This window comes from Elgaria multicarinata, chromosome 1 (genome assembly GCF_023053635.1).
Source record: "Elgaria multicarinata webbii isolate HBS135686 ecotype San Diego chromosome 1, rElgMul1.1.pri, whole genome shotgun sequence".
Lineage (NCBI taxonomy): Eukaryota > Metazoa > Chordata > Lepidosauria > Squamata > Anguidae > Elgaria > Elgaria multicarinata.
This window is the reverse complement of record NC_086171.1, coordinates 846,681-869,359: the sequence shown is the minus strand read 5'-3', so window position 1 is coordinate 869,359 and position 22,679 is coordinate 846,681. Positions and strand designations below refer to the sequence as shown.

General features: G+C 56.8%; 2 protein-coding genes across 2 annotated transcripts in view; both read right to left on the bottom strand.

The window, feature by feature from the left end:
- The window catches only part of LOC134395502 (uncharacterized), a 28,049-nt gene extending 25,958 nt beyond the window's left edge, over positions 1-2,091 (bottom strand). The window contains exons 1-2 of the mRNA XM_063121668.1: positions 2,011-2,091; positions 96-242 (exon numbers count right to left, since the gene is read on the bottom strand). Coding sequence (XP_062977738.1) covers positions 96-195 — 100 coding nt within the window. The 5' untranslated portion in view covers positions 196-242; positions 2,011-2,091. The remainder of the gene's footprint in view (positions 1-95; positions 243-2,010) is intronic.
- Positions 2,092-5,225: 3,134 nt separating this feature from the next.
- Positions 5,226-21,338, bottom strand: ABCB8 (ATP binding cassette subfamily B member 8). The gene is made up of 16 exons (XM_063121690.1): positions 21,109-21,338; positions 18,535-18,847; positions 18,097-18,246; positions 17,822-17,916; positions 17,107-17,212; positions 16,797-16,958; positions 16,006-16,091; positions 15,434-15,531; positions 14,344-14,449; positions 14,201-14,234; positions 13,828-13,964; positions 13,225-13,319; positions 12,326-12,459; positions 11,467-11,614; positions 7,709-7,959; positions 5,226-5,571 (listed from the first exon to the last, which is right to left on the bottom strand). Exons 1-16 carry the CDS (start codon positions 21,222-21,224, stop codon positions 5,491-5,493), a joined length of 2,112 nt encoding a protein of 703 aa, XP_062977760.1. The 5' UTR covers positions 21,225-21,338; the 3' UTR covers positions 5,226-5,490.
- Between the last annotated feature and the right edge of the window lie 1,341 nt (positions 21,339-22,679).

Sequence of the window (22,679 nt, the reverse complement as noted above, 5' to 3'; positions counted from 1 at the left end):
AACGGAGGGCTTCAGGGTCATGCAGGAGACTCCCCCGGCTCCTCAGCATCCTTTATCCGCCCGCCCACCCCATATTCTATCCTGTTAACACTCACTCTTTACAGGGGGAGAAAAGGGGAGGCCCTCACCCTGCGGGGCAGCCGGCTTGCAATTCCCCGGAGTGGCGTCCTTCCGCGCCTGAACCCCTTCCGCCATCCTGCAGCACCTCCAGCGGGAAACGGATGTCAGCAGCCCCAAAGCACCTGCAACATCAAGCAGGCCCAGCAATCAGCACCCCGCAACTTGCAACCGAGGTTCAAATCACATCCTGGCTTGGAAGAGGAAGCCACGGGCCAACGGAGGCAATGGCCGGTCCGTTCGGAGGCCTTTGGGGCAACGGGGGTGTGGAAGCCATCCATCCGCCTGCTCTTTCCTTCACGTCCCACCAAAGGGATCAGGTGTCCCTCCACAGACGCCAGGGGTCAGCGGCCGAGCATGCTGGGAGGCGTCCAGGAGCGGGGGCACAGAAACAGACCCTTTGATTCCAGAATAATTCATTCAGAACAGGGATCCGCTTCTGGTTACAAACCCACAAGGAGCAACGCAGACTCTGAGGCACAAACAACCCAACGCAACTGATACACAAATCCGCGTGACGGCGTGAACTTGGGCGTGCGCCACGAAGGCCCCTTGAACTCCTGGCCTCCACGGGCCCAGCTAAAGCTGGAGACCTGGGCTGCCAGGAAGCTGCTCTGGGCAGGGCGCTCCTGGCCGCAGAGTCTGGGCTAGCCAGAGGGCCTTGGTGGGGGGGGGGGCAGCTCCAGATCGCAAACCCCCACCCACCCGCCTCTTCACCTGTTGCAGCTTTCGGCATGCAACAAGCGTGTCGACCGGGGAGGCTCCCGGCTGGCTGAGATAGGATTGGGAGTCAAACCGGGCTCCGTTGCTGCGGAGCGTGTCCAAGGCAGCTCCGGGAGAGGCTGCGATTTCCTCCATGTGGGCAAAGCGGAGCTTCCACTGCCAGTGTTCGGCTACCTGCGTCTCAATCATCCAGAATCACTACTTTTGGTTAGGAAACCGCGACCTCTAAGCACACAGGGAAAAGGGTACTGGGGGGTGGGGTGGCTGGGTGGGGGGCGCTGGCGCGTGTGAACGCTGCCCCTCCAGCAGCCCGGGCGGGGAGGCGGGCACGCGCGCGGAAGCCACCGAGACCTGTTTGGGGTTGTCGCGTCGTTGGCTGGGGTCGGGGGGGGGGTCAGCACAATCCCTCCGCTGACCTCGGGGAGGGGGGTGCCGGGGTTGGTGTAAGGCGCAAGCCCGGCTGCAGGAGGCTTCCGGAGGGACCCCCCCTCCCAGCACCGCTGCCGTGTGCGGGGGGGGGGGGCGGATTGGTGCCACGGAAGCCGCCGCCGCCGCCCCTCCCTGCTCACATCCACACGGCTGTCACGGGCTGCCTCGTGACAGGGTCGCCCTCTCCCCCTCCCCCCTCCCTCCCTCCCTCCGTGGCTCGGGTGCCCAGACGGCGCGGGGGGGGGCTGCTGCTGCCTGCCCTCCCCGCCCTGCCCTGCAAGCCCTGGGGTCCCCCCCACGCACTCCACCCCCACCCGCACCCGGGCCCTGCCCGCTCCTCCCCCCCTCCACACTCATGGCAGCGGCGGTGACCCTGCAGGGATCGCGGCGTCCCTTTGTCTGGAGCCAGCCGGGCAATGAACGGGGGGGGGAGGAAGGGGGGTCATGGGGGGGAGAAGCTCTGCCTCGACCCAGAGCGACCCTCTCCGCTGGCTGACTCCCGAACCTTCATGGGGGGGAGGGGAGGGGAGGGGCCTGCGTCCCCCCTCCCTCTGCGGCCCCTTCCCATTGTGTGCAGTTGCTACAGCTTGACGGCGCTCGGGGCCCCCCTCCGCCTCCCCCCCTTCTCCCTCGGGTGGGGGTGTGGCAGGACTGCACCCCCAGAACAGGGGCGGGGGGACGGGGGGGAGTTTGCAGGGGCAGAAGGGGGAGGGGGACTCGCTCGCTCGCTCACTCACCCACCTCCGGGCGGGGAGGGGGGATGGCGAGCGGCCCCCCCACCGCTGCGCAGGCCCCGCTCCACGGAGCGTCGCTGGGTCGGTCGGTCGGTCCGTCGGCGGCGTCTCCCTTCGCTCCCCCGGGCGGGGGGGGGGGAGGGAGGGGTCAGAGTCACGCTCCGCGGTCGCTTTAAGGCCCGCCCGGCCCGCGCCAGCCGCGGAGCACCCTGGGAGTCGTAGTCCGCTGCCGCCCGCAGAGGAGGAAGAGGAGTCGTTGCGGGGGGGGGAGAGAGAGAGAGGAGACGGCCCTTCCCCCCCCCGCCCCCAAGCAGGACGTGGCCTGGTGGTGGTGGGAGGGGGGGCGCCAAGGGGGCTCCGGCGCTGCGCCTGGGGCCACCCGGGGGGGGGTGCGGGGGCAGAGAGGCCCTTGCCCGACCCCCCCTTCGCTCCAGGCGGCCTTTCGAGGGGGGGGCTGGTCAAGGCGGGGGGAGGGGCAGCGCAGCTCCAGAGCTGTGTGTCTGAAGCGGAAAATCTAGACGGGGGAGGGGGGGAGTTGTTGCCCCCAGGGGTTTGGGCTGGCTGTGGCTGATGGGCATTGTGGGCCAAAGAGGGCCACAGGTTGCCCCCCCTCCTCCTCTCCCCCCCCCCCCCGCGCAGTCCAGGCCCCAGCAGGCCGAGGGGACCCGACGACGCCCCCGTTGGCACCCGCTGGATCACCCTGCCGGCCGGGCTGGCCCTTGGGCGGGGGTCCGGGTGGGTGAGGGGCGCGTTTCCCACTGGTGGCAGCAGCCCTTACTGGAAGAACATCTCCAGAAAGTGGCCCCGGGGGTGGGGGTGGGGGGAGGAGAGTGGCCTTCTTTGATCCTTTGGCAGCTCTCAGGGCTTCACTTCGTCCACCCCAAAGCAAGACAGCTACACAGGTGTGCAGCCCACCCCTCACCACCACCACCACCACCACCCAGGTTTCTCAAAACTCCACCAAGCGCATGAAGTTTCGTTCCAAGCAGTTGCCAACTGACTGGAGTGCTTTGGGCCCGTGAACTTTTTATTTATTACATTTTTATACCGCCCGATAACCGAGGCTCTCCGGGCAGTGCACAATTAAAACCGTATAAATTCAGTTAATAAATTTTAAACGTTAAAAGCTAAGAGTGCAATATAAAATCAGATAAATTATACAGTCCAAGGAAAGCCTGTGTGAATAGGTCCGTTTTCAGGAGGCGTTTAAAAGCTATTACGGTTTCCGCCTCCCAAAAGGCACAAGGGAGGGTTTCCCAGAGGGTGGGGGCCGCCACAGAGAAGGCTCTGCTGCCAAGCTCTTCCTGGCATCATTCTGTTCACTTTGGAGTGGCCAGCGGGACCTCCTCTGAAAACCGTAACTGCTGTCTGGGTGTATATAAAGGAAGACGGTCTGCTAGGTATTCTGGTCCCAAGTTGTTCAGGGCTTTATAGGATAACATAACTTTGTACGTCACTCACTAGTTAACAGGCAGCCAGTGCAGTTCTTTTAACACAGGTTTTATGCGGGCAGAGCTAGGTGTCCCCACGAGCGCCCTCGCGCTGGCGTTCTGCACTAGCTGCAGCTTCCAAACCACACACATGGGTAGCCCCACACAGAGCGTGTTACAGTAGTCTAGTCATTTTGCAGACATCTTCTCAGCTTCGGTGTGTTTTTTAATAGCTGCAATTGATCCTCTGTCAATTTTGTCCCCCCATAATACGTGGAACTGTGGAGAAGAACGGACCAGGAACATGTGTGTGTGTGTGCGCGTTGTCATCCGTACGGAGGGGAGACGGAGCTCTCTCCTTTCCATCCAGTTACTTTCTGGGCACAATTAAAGGTGCTGGTTGTTACCTTTAAACAGCTTGGGCCCAGGATGCCCCCAGGACGGCAGCCTCCCCCACAGGCTGAGGGGACGCTCCCCTCCCATCCTGCGGGTGGAAGAGGCATGGGTGGCCTCGTTTATGGCCCTCTCTGTGCCTAAATGACGCAACACCCTCGCTTGGGGGGCCTTTTCTTTCGTGACCTTCTGACACCTGGTGAAGTACAGCAGGCAGAGACAAGAAAAGCGGCCCACTTTAGTGTCTCTTGCTAGGAAATTGGCTGCCTTTGCCACCGCCTCCCTGAACTGGTTCCATCCCAGGTGGTTATTTTAGGAACTTGGAATCATTCAGAACTGGTGCCTGAGGTCACTTGTTTTCCTCTTCCCTCCACGCCCCGTGTGTGTGTGTGTGTGTGTGTGTGTGTGTGTGTGTGTGTGTGTGTGTGTGTGTGTCCTTTGAGACTGTAAGCCTGAATTGTAGGGTCTCTGCCTTGTTTGTTATTAGTCTGGGAGCATTTTTGGCTGAATCAAGTAAGATGTTTCTGTTCTGGGAGGCATTTGGACTTCCATAGAGTCATAGAATAGCAGAGTTGGAAGAGGCCTACAAGGCCATCGAGTCCAACCCCCTGCTCCATGCAGGAATCCACCCTAAAGCATCCCTGACAGATGGTTGCCCAGCTGCCTCTTGAAGGCCTCTAGTGTGGGAGAGCCCACCACCTCCCTAGGTAACTGATTCCATTGTCGCACTGCTCTAACAGTCAGGAAGTTTTTCCTGATGTCCAGCTGGAATCTGGCTTCCTTTAACTTGAGCCCGTTATTCTGTGTCCTGCACTCTGGGAGGGTCGAGAAGAGATCCTGGCCCTCCTCTGTGGGACAACCTTTCAAGTATTTGAAGAGCGCTATCATGTCTCCCCTCAATCTTCTCTTCTCCAGGCTAAACATGCCCAGTTCTTTCAGTCTCTCTTCATAGGGCTTTGTTTCCAGACCCCTGATCATCCTGGTTGCCCTCCTCTGAACCCCCTCCAGCTTGTCTGCGTCCTTCTTGAAGTGTGGAGCCCAGAACTGGACACAATACTCTAGATGAAGCCTAACCAGGGCCGAATAGAGAGGAACCAGTACCTCCCGTGATTTGGAAGCTATACTTCTATTAATGCAGCCCAAAATAGCATTGGCCTTTCTTGCTCCTTTTTTAAATGGACCTGCCTCCTTTTATACTCGGCTTTTATTTTATCGCATTGACAATTTAGTTGTTTCTTACTTTGTTGTTAAGCAAGTACTGTGACAATGATAGAAATGTGGCCGTAACGACACAAGCCAGCCCTGTCGCGTTCGATGACTCTCTACCATCCAGCAATATCCCCCGCCCCCCAATACTGAAGCTTCAGGGCTAAACTATAAAGCCAACACGACACTCCAGCCAAATACAAAACAGTGTATTTGAAAAAAACACAAGTTAAAATGAGATAAAGCTCTCTTCACTGTTGGGACTCAGGCAGATTTTGAGCAGGAGAACTTCGCAACTCCAGACACCAGGGCAACGGGCCCTGGGTCTTGTTCCCTGCCCCATACAAGCCAACTCCGGCGGGGCTGCATCCGAATTCAGACTGAGGCTCCCCACTCAAAGGAGGGGATGGCCGGGGGAGCAGCACTTCCTCTCTGGCCATTAGGCAGGTCTCCCCACTTCAGGCGCCGTCCTTGGTTTGGCGCCGGATCAGCTCTGCGTAGATCCCACCCTTCCGCAGCAGCTCAGCATGTGTTCCAGCCTGGAAGGACAGAAGAAATGTGAATATCATGATGCAAGAGTCAGACCAGTACTTCAGAAAGGAAGAAGAGCCATGCTGGAACAGGCCAAGGGTCTACCTAGTCCAGCAGTCTATTTCCACAGTGGCCACACAGCTCCTGTGGGAAACACCCACAGAGGGCCCAACTGTGACAGCAGCGTCCCGCAAATGGAGGACAGCGTTGTGACGTCACCGGAGGAAGCCTACAGTCATCAGGACAAGCGCCACTGATCGCCTCTGCCATGAATTTAATCCCCTTTAAAGCCATCCAAACTAGTGGCAGTCACCACCTCCTGTGGTAGGAATTCCAGAGTTTTAACTCTGCACTGTGAAGAAGTCCTTTCATCTGTCCTGACTCTACTTCTGACTCCTCAAAAATGTTTCTCAAAAAACCCAGAGACAAAAACAGCTGCATGGATCCTGCAGTCCTACAAGGGACTTCAAAAGGAAAAGGGAGTTTAGACTGGCCGTCTTCCAACCGATGTCTTTTAGATGGGTGGGCAAGAATCTTTCATTCAACCAAGGTTTTTTTGTTCATTTTAATCTTGCCTGTTGTGGATCTGTTCATTTAATTCTGGCTCATTTCAATGCACTCTTTTTATTGGTTGTCAAACTGTCACGGGGGCCCTTTTTAAAGCCCAAAAGCAATATATATAGCAGTTGCAGACCATCTGTATGTACATCTTGCATTTGGTAACAACCTTTTGGCTTCCCTCTGGGCAATTTCTTACTTTTTGTAGCCATCTATGTATATCTATCTACACCCATCTGCTGATCAAGGGTAACATTCAATTAGCAGGACTGGGAACGGTCCGTCCGTCCCCATCTGCTGCCTGTGAAAGGAGAAAGTCCTAGGCCAGCCTGGCCAAAGGTCTGGAGCAGGAGTGAAGTGGCAGGAGCCCTGCCTGATGAGATCCAGGCATCAGAAAGGGCCGTGAAACCAGCAGAGGGCGAAATCTGTAAGCCCAGTGGAGAGGGAAGCCGGCAAGGCCCCAGGAGTGCCTGGGGCCTGCTCCCAGAAGATGCCGGGCAGCCTTCCCCAACCTGGTGCCCTTCAGAGGCGCTGGACTGGAACTTCCACCATGCTCAGCCACAACATCCGTTGGCTGGTTAACCATGATCCCGGAGAGCCCAGGACTGGCTGATGACTGAAACAGCAGTGGAACGGCTCTTTTGTACGTACGACTTCTATAGCAATGGCAGGAGAAAATTAGTGGCAACTGTTTTTCCCAGGTTGTGTTTGCATACCTGAAGCCAGAACATTTGGGCTCTGTTTACTTATAAATGGGTTGAATTTCTTTGCCTTGAGTCTCATCTGCCATTTCATCACTTTACGTCTTTATCAGGTACAGAACTTTTCTTCTGTTTAAACCTTAATCACCAAGCAATTTTTAGAGCTCCTTCTGCTGAGCTTTTTTAAATTTCAGTTTACTATGAGCTGCCTTCTGAGGGCTTGCCCTAGTAAGTGGGGTAGAAGTAACTCAAAACAAACAATACATGTGGGGCAGCCAAGGGGGTTCAGGCAGGGAGGCTCCCTTGCCCCGGCCTGTGGAGAGAGGGGGCCAGAGCTTGTGGCTGTTCTGTTCTCTCCTCGAAATGACAGCTTCACCTGCACTCCACCCCTCTCAGAGCCCCCCTGTGGACCAAGCCCCCGCTTGCAGCCCCACTCTGCTCTTCCCTGGACTTCATCTTAACTGTATTTTCTATCCGCTCTGTTGCATGGTGTGTGTGTGTGTCCCAAGACTGCACCTTCAGAGAAATCCTAGAATAGCAGAGCTGGAAGGGGCCTACAAGGCCATCGAGTCCAACCCCCTGCTCAATGCAGGAATCCACCCTAAGGCATCCCTGACAGATGCTTGTCCAGCTGCCTCTTGAAGGCCTCTAGTGTGGGAGAGCCCACAACCTCCCTAGGGAACTGGTTCCATTGTCGTACTGCTCTAACAGTCAGGAAGTTTTTCCTGATGTCCAGCCGGAATCTGGCTTCCTGTCACTTGAGCCCGTTATTCCGTGTCCTGCACGCTGGGAGGATCGAGAAGAGATCCTGGCCCTCCTCTGTGTGACAACCTTTTAGGTATTTGAAGAGTGCTCTCATGTCTCCCCTCCATCCTCTCTTCCTCACCTCTGCCACACGCCCCTTTGACAGCACCACGATGAGGTTGGCATCCTTCACGGTGCTGAGGCGGTGGGCAATGACCAGCACAGTGCGGCCAGCCACCGCCCGGTCCAATGCTTCTTGCACCACGTGCTCAGACTCGGCGTCCAGCGCACTCGTGGCCTCGTCCAAGATCAGCACCTTGGGATTCTTGATGAGGGCCCGGGCGATGGCCACCCGTTGCTTCTGTCCTCCAGACAAGGTCACTCCACGTTCACCTGGGAGGAGAGGGCACAGAGGTCAGGAGAGGGGGAGGCAACTCATTCCACAGGAAGAGGTGAGACAGGCCAGCCAGGAGCTAATGGAGTTGCCCGTTGACGCACCTGCTCTCATAGAATCATAGAATAGTAGACTTGGAAGGGGCTTAAAAGGCCATCGAGTCCAACCCCCTGCTCCTTGAATTAGGGTGTCCCCTCTTCAGCATACATCAGCCTTCCTCAACCCAGTGCTGGAGATGCAACATTTCAAAGCCATGGAAAAAGACACTTCTCCCCCCTAGTTTTTTGGGGTGGGTGGGGGGAGAGCAGATATTTAAAAGTAAAAATGTAAATTTGCAACAGTTGTCTGATTAAGCTGTACTTTTACATTTAATATACCTAACATGATAATTGTATGAGCAAACATAGTTTAATAATACATTTTAGGTTACTACTAGAAGTCTGAACAGGAGAAACTTCAGTAAATTGTCCCTGAAACATCTGGATCATCCCAGAAGCCAAAAGCAGGAAGAACTGGAGGCAGAGGAAGATTAACGCTCAGTATTTGTTCCTGTTTATAAGGGACTGCTTAGGTTTGGAGAGTAGGGAAATCTGGTCTGAAGGAAAAGCAATTGAGACCTGATCTAGTTGGGGAAGGACTCCTTCACCTATTAGGAATGAAAACCAAGCATATTTAATTTTAGCAATCTCAACGCATATAAACTCAATAACAAGAATGATGTTTCATTCCCTGTTGTAAATATTTCACCGCGAACATCTTCATTTTTGTTCATTATGAAAGGTGGTCCCTAGTGGTGGCATCAATCCCATGCCTACACCACAGGGGCCAAGCTGAGTTTCTTTTAGGTACACCGGACTTATTTTGGTGGCAGTGGTTAAAGTTTTTATAATGGTGATGCCTAATTTAGAACATTATTAAAAACTGTGGGCAGTGGGTTCCATAGACTCAAGCCTCGCTATCCGTGTGTGTGTGTGTGTTTAAAAAAAGAAACATAGGTGGAATAACACACACCGTTATTCCATCACATGTGGCGTCCAGCGGCAGGAGAGAAACCTACAGTGTTTCTCTCACATGTGTTATTTATTCATTTAGTTAATTCCTGCCTTTGCACCAAAAATGGTGCTCAAGCTGAATTTTAAAACGGCATGGCACTGACTGATGCAGCATCTATCACCATGTTTCAATATGGTGGGTGACTCCAGTCACATGTTGGGAAACTGAGGCACGATGTGGAGCATCTCTGACTCTAAGTAAAAGATTCGCTACAGCACTGATTTTAATAAGGAATAGACGAAACGGCAGTGCTTGGGACCCTACAGAGAGGGTGTCTCTAACACAGAATCATAGAATCATAGAATAGCAAAGTTGGAAGGGGCCTACAAGGCCATTGAGTCCAATCCCCTGCTCAATGCAGGAATCCACCCTAAAGCATCCCTGACAGATGGTTGTCCAGCTGCCCCTCTTGAAGGCCTCTAGTGTGGGAGAGCCCACAACCTCCCTAGGTAACTGATTCCATTGTCATACTGCTCTAACAGTCAGGAAGTTTTTTCTGATAGAATCATAGAATCATAGAATAGCAGAGTTGGAAGGGGCCTACAAGGCCATCGAGTCCAACCCCCTGCTCAATGCAGGAATCCACCCTAAAGCATCCCTGACAGATGGTTGTCCAGCTGCCTCTTGAATGCCTCTAGTGTGGGAGAGCCCACAACCTCCCTAGGTAGCTGATTCCACTGTCGCACTGCTCTAACAGTCAGGAAGTTTTTCCTGATGTCCAGCCGGAATCTGGCTTCCTTTAACTTGAGCCCGTTATTCCGTGTCCTGCACTCTGGGAGGATCGAGAAGAGATCCTGGCCCTCCTCTGTGTGACAACCTTTTAAGTATTTGAAGAGTGCTATCATGTCTCCCCTCAATCTTCTCTTCTCCAGGCTAAACATGCCCAGTTCTTTCAGTCTCTCTTCATAGGGCTTTGTTTCTAGACCTCTGATCATCCTGGTTGCCCTCTTCTGAACACGCTCCAGCTTGTCTGCGTCCTTCTTGAATTGTGGAGCCCAGAACTGGACGCAATACTCTAGATGAGGCCTAACCAGGGCCGAATAGAGAGGAACCAGTACCTCCCGTGATTTGGAAGCTATACTTCTATTAATGCAGCCCAAAATAGCATTTGCCTTTCTTGCAGCCATATCGCACTGTTGGCTCATATTCAGCTTGTGATCGACAACAATTCCAAGATCTTTCTCATTTGTAGTATTGCTGAGCCAAGTGTCCCCCATCTTGTAACTCTGCATTTGGTTTCTATTCCCTAAATGTAGAACTTGGCATTTATCCCTATTAAATTTCATTCTGTTGTTTTCAGCCCAGCACTCCAGCCTATCAAGATCACTTTGAAGTTTGTTTCTGTCTTCCAGGGTATTCGCTATCCCACCCAATTTGGTGTCATCTGCAAATTTGATCATCTGCAAATTTGATCAGACGCAATACTCTAGATGAGGCTTAACCAGGGCCGAATAGAGAGGAACCAGTACCTCACGTGAGGTACTGGTTTACATTTTCTGAACGTCTACATCTCTAGTCTTCCCATATAAGTCTTGCTATTACATAGCTTTTAGAAATCATTTTGCGGGAGTAAAGGAACGGTAGCAACGTATGAACATCTTGTCTTAAACTTTTTAATTATGAAAGTACTTCATAATCCAATTTTTCGTGGAGGGAACTTTTCTTCCATTTTTTCCCAGGGCTTTTCCTGGTGCCTTCCAGAGGTTTTGGAATTCAAGTGTGATCAGCCCCAACCAGTACAGTCAACGGCCGTGAAAGTGCCGCCTGGGAGCTGTAGCCCAAAACAGACAGAGGGCACCAGGTTGGGAGAACGCTGCCTTATAGCATATTGTAGCATCGTAAGAAACACTCATGGCCAAGAGGCACAGGAAACTCTTAAATTCGGCAGCCAAAAATTTACATGTATTATTTGGATGAACATAACTTGCACAAAATAGCTCCAGATCTCTTGTTATCCTGAGGATGCAAGTTAGAAGGTTTATAAATAATGTTGCAATATAAAATTATTGAATTTTCAAAAAAACATTGCATTATTTCTATACCGCCCCACAGGTGAAGCTCTCTGGGCATTTTACAAAATATTAAAACATTAAAAACAATATACAAAATTTAAAACCATAAAAACGTACAGCAGACCGTATACACAAAGACAACGTACACCTAAATACAACTTTGAGCTATCAGCTACACCTAAAAAAAACATATCCGGGGTTGATAAACAGATGCGAAGGATAAAGCAGTGCAAAACCGACCTTCTGCCATGACTGTGGGAGAACTGGCGCACCGGAGTTCCAGGGAAAGGAGGGGCGGGGCGGGTGGGGGCACAGACCACGGGAGGCGACTGGGTTTTTCAAGGAGGCTGAAACGGAGTCTCTGCTCTGACTCCGAGGACACTTCCTTATCGCCCCGGGGGCCCACCCAGAGGCACGTGCCCCTGCTCCACCCTAACTCACCCACGACGGTGTTGTAGCCATCGGGAAAGCTGCGGATAAACTCATCAGCATTGGCCAGGCGAGCAGCAGCGTAGATCTCAGCATCGGAGGCACAGGGCTTGCCGAAGCGGATGTTCTCCATGATGGTTGTGCTGAACAGCACCGGTTCCTGGTGTGGGGGGAGGAGAAGGAGCAGGGGGGGAGCTTCAGAGCCGGGAAGGAGATCGAAGGCAAGGGAAGTAGCTCCCGCCATGGCTGTTGCTGCCGGCTCACCAACCCTGCAGCCCCTTCATTCCTCTCCCAGGGGAAGCAAACTCTTGTTCTCATGCTGGCCTGAAACATCGGCCATAAGAACACCAGCACTGCCTTGCTGGTGGATGAGACCAACAGCTGACGTGGCCCAACGCTCCGTCTCTGATGAGCATCAACAACCCGGTGGGTCCCGAGAGTCCACAAGCAGCAGGCGGGAGAGAGGGGAGCCATTCCCAGCACCCCCGTTACCAGGGTGTGTGTGTGTCCACTGCTGCTGAGCGGGGTGGGTGGGTGTCCTTTTCCAGCTTTCGCAGCAAATAGTCACAGATAGACCAACCATCTGCACCAGTTAATTCAAGGTGTCAACTGCACGTTCCCCCCCCCCCAAGAATATCTTCCTTTTTTTCAGTTCTGCACCTGCTACTAATCAGTTTCACTGGACCACGTTGTTCTAGCGCTTTAGGCAGAAGAGAGCGACACGTCCTCTCGCCATTCAGAATTGCACACCCCCCTTCTGTCTCTCCACCCCCGGCACCTTTTTTTAAGTCCCCTAAACAGCCCCACCTGTTTCAGCCTTCTGCAGGCAACTGCTTGATCTCGTCCCGTCCTTGACTCCCCTTCTCCTCACCTGGTTAATGAAGCCAAGTATCTCCCCACGGAGCCAAGTGGAGTCCAGAGTGCAGATATCGCGCCCGTCCAGGAATATCGCCCCCTTCGTGGGCTCGTAGAACCGCTCCAAGAGGGCTGCCACCGTGGACTTCCCTGTGCAGGCGAGAGAAGCCAAGGGGAGCAGAGGGCGCTCCTTCAGCACGCCGGCCTGCGCAGGCGGAAGCGCAGGCCGGACACACGTCACGTTCACAAGCGACGCAAAGGGGTGGTGGGTGGAGAAGGGCAGGGGGCAGCGGGAGGCCCAGGAGTGCTTCCCTCTTCAAATACTTCAAATACTTCAGAGGTTGTCACACAGAGGAGGGCCAGGATTTCTGCTCGATCCTCCCAGAGTGCAGGACGCGGAGTAACGGGCTCAAGTTAAAGGAAGCCAGATTCCGGCTGGACAGAAGGAAGAACTTCCTGACTGTTAGAGCGGTACGACAATGGAACCAATGACCTAGGGAGGTGGTGGGCTCTCCCACCCTAGAGGCCTTCAAGAGGCAGCTGGACAACCCTCTGTCAGGGATGCTTTAGGGTGGATTACTGCACTGAGCACAGGGTTGGACTCGATGGCCTTGTAGGCCCCTTCCAACTCTACTATTCTATGATTCTATGAGGACCTGGAACTGGCTAAATCAATTCATGCCTAAAGCACTTCCCAATAACACTATGATTATCTGCCCAAATAGTCAACTTCATTTTAGACTGCCTGCAGCAGCCGCACTGTTTCAGGACTCAGCAGGCTGAGATACGCAGACGCGTGCCGCTGGTCATGCTCAGATGCATGCTGCTGCACCAGACCAGGTGGGGAGGTCCCAACACTTTGAAGACCCTGCGGAGTCAAAGCCGAGAGGGAGAAAGAGAGAGAGAGAGACTTACCTCCACCAGACTGTCCCACGATAGCCACCGTCTTGTTAGCGGGGATGGTGAGGCTGAAGTCTCGCAGCACCTGGTAGCCCGGCCGTGTGGGGTAACTGGCAGCAGAAGGAAGAGGTCAGGCCTTGGGGAGGCCCTGCCCTACAGCCTGGCTAGCCCAGAGACTGGCTCATTTTGCCCGCTAGTGTTTAAGGATCCGGAGTGGGGGCGAGGCCTGGGGCACGAGCCATCGTAGGAAGGCTTTATCAGGGCAACCCAGAGGGACCCTCAGATGGACAGCCCTCTGTCAGGGATGCTTTAGGGTGGATTCCTGCATTGAGCGGGGGTTTGGACTCGATGGCCTTGTAGGCCCCTTCCAGCTCTGCGATTCTATGATTCTATGGCGTGGGCAGGAAGCAGAGCAAAACGGGCCGGGGCTGCACTGCGTGCAGAGAGCGCCCTTCCGCACGGCTGTGGCACTTCCTCTCTGGCGAAGGGTGCACCATCCAGAGCAGCTCCCCTTCATCGGGAAAAATATAGCAAGCCAGGAGTTTCAACGGCTGCAGCAATGAGCTGGATAACGCAGGGACAATGCCATCACCCCTTCCGCCAGCCGCAGGGCCTCACCTGAAGCAGACGTCCTGGAATTCAATGCGGCCACTTAGCAGGCTGCAGGCAAGCTCCTCTCTCTCGCATACAGGGGTGTCTGGCGAGGGAGTCATGAACTCAAAGACACGGGCCCCAGCGCTCATGCCCCGCAGCACCTGGAGGGGGTCAACCGCCACCGGCTGTGAGAAGAGTCTCCCGGAAAGCCCAGTCCCGCCCCTGCAAAAGACGGGCGCTGGTCCTCCAGGCTCACGTGCCGGAGGACACCTCGCCCCACCTCGGCCTCATCCCCCAGAACTCCTGCTCCAGGCTCAACAGACCTTTGACATCCCTTCGCCCAGTTTGTTATCGTGGAGGGAAGAAGGAGCCCCACCCCACCGCCCACCGCACGTACCTGCCCAAACAGGATAGACATGCTGGCCAAAGACCTAGAGAAACACGAGCAGAGAGTCAGTCAGGGCGAGGGCTCTGGGATCAGCCACTGGGGAGGGGAGGGGAGGGGAGGGGAGGGGAGGGGGGAGGCTCCTGGGGCCCTACCTTTGCACGGTCTGTGAGGAAACCAAGAAGGACATGAGGTCTCCCGGTGTCATCTCTGACCCAGCCATGAGGGAGCCACCGACAAAAATGGTGCCCAGCACAATACCTGGGGGAGAAAACAAGGTGGCAGAATGAGAGGTGGGGGCGCGTCAGGGAAACCTTGTGAAAACGAGGGCTGGAGCCTCTATGTACTGCTTGTATGTACTGTACAGGGCAGAACATTCTCAGGCTAAAGCGCGCCCCCTCCCAGCAATCACACGCTCCCCAGAGAGGACAGGGCAACCGTTCATTTAGCACACACCCCCGCCACCCCTGGGGTCTTAAGCAGGTGCTGAGCGCGTCTGAAGCCAAAGCACAAATGCCAGAAACACGTGCAAAGCGAGAGGAAGGGCTGAGGCCGCAGATGCTGGCTTCCAAAATGGACACCCGCTAGAGCCACCGGCAGGCTGGGCTCAGAGCCTCTGAAGGCCACCCTGAGCCACCCAGGCAACAGCCCGGGGTGTCCAGGAGGCAGGTTCCCCTCAGCTGCCTCTCTGCCAATTGACATCGCCCGTCGGAACGTCTTGCTGGCCACACATGGCTCATGGCCGGCTCCGCTCCTAGTTCCTGGGCTTCTTGCTGAAGAGGGCTCCGCAGCGACCAGCGCTGTACGCGGTTGGGGCCGTCAGCTGTGCTCCCCGGAGGTCTCCGTTCCAACAGCACCACGGGACGCCAGGCCAGAGGAAGCCGCCTCCACGTGGGGCCTACCGCCAAGTCCAAGGCAACTGGACAGCCAGGCCCCCTCCGGAAGGGCCGGCATCCGTACGCCCAGGTACGGCGCTTTCCTCTGCCACTAGTTTTAATGTGGCTTTATGTGCTGGCCCGGCTTTGTTCTTTGCAGCTGGTTTGTCCCGGTTGTATGCCGCGCTGTTTTTATTCTTTGTTTTAACGCATTGTACAGCACCTACAGAACTTTGGCTATTGGGCAGTTTAAAAACACAGCAAATAATTACAGAGCCCGCAGACAGAAGGGGGGAGGCGGTTCCCGGGTGGGAGGCAGGGAGAAAGAGGCTCCCCAGGAGCCAGCATAGCTCCAAGGGCTTTCACTCACAGTTCAGGGCCACGTTGGAGAGCCCCTGGAAGACGGCAATGCCCACCCCCAGGCTCATGTTGAGGTGGCTGGAGTGATCAACCTCAGCTGAATATTGTCTGCGAGGAAAAGAGGAGGAGAGCAGGTGGTCAGCTACAACACTTATTTCAGCGTTCCCCAGCCTGGTGACCTCCGGATGTGTTGGACTACGACTCCCAGCATCCACCAGCCAGCCATACTGGGTCCAACACATCTGGGAAAGGCTGACCTCTTCAGCGCTAGCGTTGCATTCCATGGTGTGCAAACGAGAGGCAGAGGAGCCCTGCCCAAAGGACTGATCATCCACATTAGACAGCCAAGGCAGGGGAAGACCCGAGAACGAAGAGTGCACCATGGGGGAGAACTACGCCCCTACACACGCCAAGGGTCCCTTCGTGCAAAGGAAGCAACCAGCGGCTCGACACCCCTTGGGGCAGTGAGGGGGTCCCTCTGGGGCGGTCCTACGCTGGGCACGTGGAGGAAGTGGCCACGCGGGAGACGGCAACATCCCCCCGAAGAGGGAGGACCCCGGAGCGCCCCTCTGGGGTACTCACTGGATCTCTTTGGTTTCCATGGCAAAGGCCCGCACTGTCCGGACGTTGCCCAGAGCCTCTTCTGCCACGGCCGTGGCCTTGGCCACCTACACCCACAAGAGGAGTTGCAACGTTTTTACCACTTTTAACACTCTCGTTTTATGGTCTTAAAGTATTGCACGCCACCTTGATGGCTTTTTAGCAGGTAAGGCAGCATAGAACTGCCAGAAATACCAACTATCAATCACTCCATCACCACAGGGCTGACTGAGTGTTGTAGCTGCCTGAGCCAACATGGAGCATCAGCTCCAGACAGATGCGCTGGACTGAAAAGCCACAGTAAATAACAAAAAAAAGACACTGTGGTTTTCGTTTTGTTTATTAAAGGAAGGAAAATGGTAATGCGGAGGCCGGGGGGGGGGGGGAGGCAGAGCATGTTATGACCCTTGGAGAAGGGAAGGATTTGCTGACCCGGGGAAGTCAGAACTCTCTCCTGTTGGGATCCCCCCACCCATGAAATGCAACCCTGGGGGTCCTTGGAGGAGGAAAAGGAAATCAGCCGGTCAGTCCACTGCAGTTCATCCCCTCAGAACCGTGGGCAGGAGTGAACCGAGGAAGTCACTTGGTAGAGCAAAATCTACCTGGTTAGCTGCTATGGAGAATGAAGACATTCACCTGCAGACCTAGAATCATGCGTGGGGCTTCAGCGCCCCATGTCACGCTGCCCCACCCCGCCAAAACCAAACGTCTCCTAAGGACGCACCTGTGGAATTTATCCGGATTGCAGAATTCAGGGCACAGGGCTCACTTACTTGTTCTTGGGCTTTGCGTGAAAGCTTGCGCAGGGAGGTGCCGATGAAGGCCCCGATTCCCACCAGGAATGGCATCACCACCACCAGCAGCCCTGTCAACTTGGGCGAGATCATGTAGAGAGACACAAAGCAGCCCACTGTCTGGGTGAGGCTGCGTAGGCCCTGGAGCAGGAGAGAGAGGGAGAGAGAAAGATGCTCACTGTTCAGGAGTGGGAAGGGGCTGCCCCCCACCCCCCGGCCCCACAGCAGTCTCGCCTGAAAACAAGCACTCTCCCTCCAACACGCAGCCTTCAACCAGCCAGGGCCCCACCTGAGAGATGACCAGCTTGAAGGAGGACTTGAATTCCTGGATGTCTGCTGTCAGGCGATTCACCAGCTGCCCCGTCTGGTTTGCGTCAAAGAAGGCCACTTCCTGCCTTTGGTGGGAAGAGGATGGCAAGACGGGCTGTTACTATTGCCACTCGCAGTCCTCGGCTGGACCAGCCAGCCTCTCCCTGGACAGCCGGTTTCGACGCCAGTGAGCCTGTAGCTCGGAAGGCAAAATGCAGCCCCCCCCCGGGGCAACAGCCCCCCTCTCTCCTCCCCAACAGCTGGCTTGTCAAGAGGGAGGCGGTCCTGCCACCAAGAACAGCTATTTTTACAGCATCTAGAAATGTGGGAAGGGGAGATATGTTTCCCACCATGTTGCTTGCCTTGCAAATTCCCCTGGACCCCATTTCTCAACAGGCAAAGCCTGACGTACACTTTTGTAGATTAACTAAATTTACTGCAGTGTCGGTTGAATAAGTTGATGGTTTAGGGTACTCTCGTAGCTGGCAGAAAAGCAGAGAGCTCACAGTTGTGGTTCTTTAGAGTGCCTCCGCTTCTACTGCGGACAACTCATCTCCCCTCCCCCCCCCCACGCACACTAGGACCTCTTTCAAGTCCTTCCACTGTTTCCCCCTTCGACTGCAGCAAGGCACACCCCAGGTAAGCATAGGGATGCGGCTTCCTCCTTTGCTCGCTGCCACTCCCAGGTGAGTTACCTGAGAAAGGAGGCAAAAAGCTCCTTGCGCATATGGTTAGCCACTTTCTCCCCAATCCACGAGAGCAGCAGGATGTATCCAAAGGTCATCAACCCCTGGAGAAAGACAGGCCATCAGACAGGCCCGCCAGCCACGCGCCCCATCCCCATCCCTCCTCCAGGACAGAGCATCCCTCCCCCACTTCACCCAGCAGACCCCACCTCCATTCTGATCCTGGGCTAAACAGGTGCCCAGAATGAGAGCCTTCCCCCCCCCCCTGCAAAGCACACACCAACCTGGAGGCCATAGATGCCCAAGAGGCGCATGGCAGGTTCACGCACCACACGCAGGTAGTCCCCCACACGCATATGCTGCGCCACCACGTTCACCATCTTGCCCAGGAGCAACGGGATCTGAACGTTGAGGAGTGCGGCTCCCAGTGCAAACTGGAGGGAGACAGACGGACCGCTCAAAAGGGAGCAGCACTCGGGGGGTGGGCGAAGGAGGCCAGCTGGGTTCAGAAACAGCACGTTGCTTCGTTCCCACCTGGGGTTCTTTTAACCTTCCCACATTACAGCCCTTCCGACTTTGCCCATCTTTGCGCAGGTGCGCTTGCCTGCCTGAGCATGGGTGCGCGCGCACACCCCCACGCCCCTGGATATGTTGTATTCGCTCCACTCCTCCCCATCATTTGCAAGGGACACGACTGCAGGAGGAGGGGAGGGGGCTCTCACCAGGACTGCCGCTGCCAGCGCCAGCATCTGTGGACGCAGGAACTTCCAGAACAGGGCCCAGTCGAAGTCGGGCTCCTTCTCCTCGGGCGGGGGGATGCAGACCACCTCAACCTTCCGGGCCTCCTGGCAGAAGACTTGGCGGCAGAAGCCGGTCCCCAGTCCCACCAACGCCGGGCCTGCCAACAGGGCGGCAACCCGGCCCAGTGGGAGGAGGCTGCAGCGGGGCAGGAGCAGCAGCACCGCCGGGGAGAACTTGGCCAGGTGGCTGGGAGCCCGGAGCAAGCAGGAGAGCCTGGCATGGCTGCCCGAGGACCTGCGAGGAGAGGAGGAAAAGGGCAGCAGGGGAGGGCCGGCACACGGCCCCTGGCAGGAAAGCGTGGCCCTCCAGCCCCAAGGAACACCCCACCCCACCCCCGGCAGCATCACGGCCGTGTAAAAGCAGAGAACTGTGGTGAGGAGGAAGGTTTTCGAATCCTTCTCTCCAGCAGTCAGGTGTAATTTCATTTATTATTTTGCCCCACTTTTCTTGCAAAATTAAAAACAGTAAAACATTAAACCATTGTCCTCATCGCAATAAATCAAACTGACAGCAGCAAGTAAAAACCACGTCCCAAATAGGAGATTAGAAATGATTTAAAGGAAAGAAAAAGAAACCACCCCCCCCCCCAGAGGCAACAAGGGCTTGCGGGATGGATGAGCGTCTCTATGGAAAGCTCTTCGAGGAAATTTCTTGTTAGAGCAATCCGACAATGGAACCAGTGACCTAGGGAGGTGGTGGGCTCTCCCACCCTAGAGGCCTTCCAGAGGCAGCCGGACAGCCCTCTGTCAGGGATGCTTTAGGGTGGATTCCTGCATTGAGCAGGGGGTTGGACTCGATGGCCTTGTAGGCCCCTTCCGACTCTGCTGTTCTGATTCTATGCAGGGGGGGAGAGAGAGAGAGGCAGGGCCCGACGCCACCTCCTGGGGTGGGAGGAGGGGAAGATTCCTCGCAGGGGCCACATCGCTAAGCAGGCACTGAGCAACACAGGCATGTGCAAGGGTGGGCCCAGACACACCCTAATGTCTCAAGCAATAAGCACGGAATTGAGGGAGCCCTTGAATAAACATCCAGAGGGAGATCTGCACACAGCAAAAACGGCCCTCCAGCTTCTCCACCGCCATGCTGAAGAACCACTGCCTCGGAGAGACCACCATTGCTCCCAGCAGCAGGAGTGAAAAGAAATCACTCTGCTGGGGGCCTGTCTGCCAGGAGCCGCGCTTCAAAGAGGCCAGGAGAAGCCCCACCCACCCTGAAGGCTAATACTGCCTCCTAAGCCCCCCTCCGGCCAGTGTCACCACAAAGCCCCACCCATGCTGGGGCTTGAGGAGCGTCTTCTCATTCCCCCCACCACCACCACCACCTGCAACGGCCCTCCTGCAGTCAGGCAAGCGGAATGTGGAGCAGGGCAGCAGCATCTACAGTATTTAATAAATAAATGAATACAAAATATGTCCTTTATGACTATTCAATAAAATATGTTTTTTAATGCCCTGGATGCACAACCTAATGAAAAAGTGCAGAAAAGGGCAACTCAAATGATGAAGGGGCTGGAGCATCTCCCCTAGGAGGGAAGGTGACAACAGCTGGGATTGTTTAGCTTGGAAAAAAGGAGGCTCAGGGAAGACATGACAGAGGTGGACAAACTTATGCCTGGTGTGGAGAATGTGGCTGGGGAGGGGTTTTTCTCCCTCTCTCAAAATACTGGAACCCAACGGGGTCGTATCCCATGAAGCTGATTGGTGGGAGATCCAGGACAGATAAAAGGAGGACTTATTCACACAGCGCATGGTTGAACTATGGAACTCACTGCCACAGGTTGTAGTGGTGGCCACCCATTGGGATGGCTTGAAAAGGGGGCTGGATCAATTCCTGGAGGAGGAGGCGATCAGTGGCCGCTAGCCCGGATGGCTGTGTGCTACTTCCACTACTCGAGGCAGTCAGCCTGTGTGCACCCGTTGCTGGGGAACATGGGCGTGAGGGTGCCGTTGCGGCAGTGTCCTGCTCTGTTCGTCCCTGGCCGAGGGCTGCCCACTGGCCGAGAGGGGCCCACTTGGGCCCGGTCCAGCCTCAGGGCCCGTCTGATGCTCTTCGGCTGAGCGAAGCGCCTGCTCGCCCACGGGCCCAGAGAGGGGCCCCGCAGGCGGCTGGGCCCTGGCCTGGATGGACCCCCGCAGGCGCACGGCCTAAGTGGGGCCCCCCGAGCATCGCCCCCTTCCCACACGCGCAGAGGACCCGCGTCTCCCCCTTCCTGGGCACGCGCGAGATCCCAGGGGCAGCCGGCTCAGGGGCCGCACTTCCCAGAGCCCTCCCCGCGCCGGAGCGCGCACGCGCAGACCCCGCCCAGGCCGGCGGACTCCCCTTCCCAGCAGGCTCCGCGCAGGAGGCGCCAGACTAAGGCCGCTGGCCAAGGACCCGGCTCCCAGCCTGCTCCGCGCGTGGACTACAGCGACCATGATGCGTCGCGCGGGGGGGGTGGAGTTCAGCATGAGGACGAAAACCATGTTCCCGGCGTGCCCCGCGAGGGCGACGGTTACCTGGCAACGAGCAAGGCCTGCGGGGGCCGGTTCCTGGCCGCCCGGGGCAAAGGGCCGCAGCAGCAGCCTCGCCCTCCGCCCAGCCCCGGCCGCAGCAGCAGCAGCCGCGCCAACATGACGAGGGGCGGCGATCCCGCGCTCGCTCTCCCCCTCCTCAAGGCAACCCTTCAGCCCGCTACGGCCCCGCCGCCATGTTGGAACCGACGACGGCCGCCCACAATGCCCCGCGCGCGGAGGGGGCGTGGCCAGGAAGGGGCGGGGGGAGAGCGAGCGAGCGAGCGAGAGAGAGCGAAGGAGAGCGAGCCTCGCACGGAGGGAGCCAGCCCGGCCCGGCCCAGCCGCGGACCCCCTCCTTCCTCCCCCCGTCCTCGCACCGAGCCTCCCCCCCCCGCACGCACGCATGCACGCACGCAGGATCGGGCCCTCGACCCAGCTCGGAGCCAGGAGGACGCAGGTGGCGCTGAGCCCCTGAGCACCCCATCCCCCGCCCCCAGTGCGAAGCCGGGCCGGGCCCCGTTGGCCCAGAGGGGGGCCCCTCACACACGCCCCCACACACACACCCCTGGAAGCGCACCCACAGGTCTCCTCGGCCCCCAGAGCCGCACCATGCCGGACCGCACCGCATCGCGCCACTGACCTCTGCGCCGGGTCAGCAAGCACCGTGGCGCCATGTGGGATTGGGCCCGGAGCACATGGCCCTGCGCAGGCCTCTGATCTGGATCCGCGCTGCAGCAGCAGGGCCTCGTTGAGACGGGCCTCCATGCCGCACCAAACCAGAGGTGGTTGCCGATACGCCGCCGTGTCGGCCGGAGCCGTGCGAGGATCCCGCTCCTTCTTGAGCTGCTCTCGGATGGCCTCGGGCCCCTGATGCGCGGCTGATCGCAGGACGCGCCGCCTGTTCCTGCCTTGAGTCAGGCCGACATGTGCGGACGCAACCGCAGCTGACGCCTCTTGGACCCGGCTGCAGAAGATTTGCACAGCATCCGTGGCACCCTCTCACACTACGTTTCCTTGGAGAGCGTTGGATTTCGCCCCACGAGCTGTCTTTCGCGGGCTCTCTCCTGGTGGCACCATCCCTCCCTTCGCGTGTGGCGTCTTGCCCTGTGGCGGCCGGCTGGCCGGGAGTGTTGCTGTGAACCATGTGGCTCCCACAGGCCGGGCAACAGGCCCCCCGCAAGTGCCTTGCCCGCAGGGCGCCCGTCCCGTGGCGGTAGGCGGCCTGGTGTGAAGCTGCGTCGCTCCCGATCTCGCTGCTGTGCTGTGACAGCCAGCTGTGTTTCGCCTGATTGCCTCACGCATATTTGCACTTTATCAAGGGGTGGGGGGGTGCGTGGGAATCGCTGCGCATGCAGAGTGAGGCGGCCCCCGCAGACAGAGCTGGAAGCGAGGCTTTGTGTTGTGAAACCGCCTGTTCCACCGTTTCCCAGAAGCAACGCTGCTACCGACATAAACACCGTCCTGAGGAAGGCCTCTTGGCTGCGGAGGAGCTGTCTTCTCTTGGTTTTGTGGGAGTTGCTCTGGGCACATTGCAAAACCGCTGGCAGGGAGCCCGCGCCGGCCCCTGGGACAAC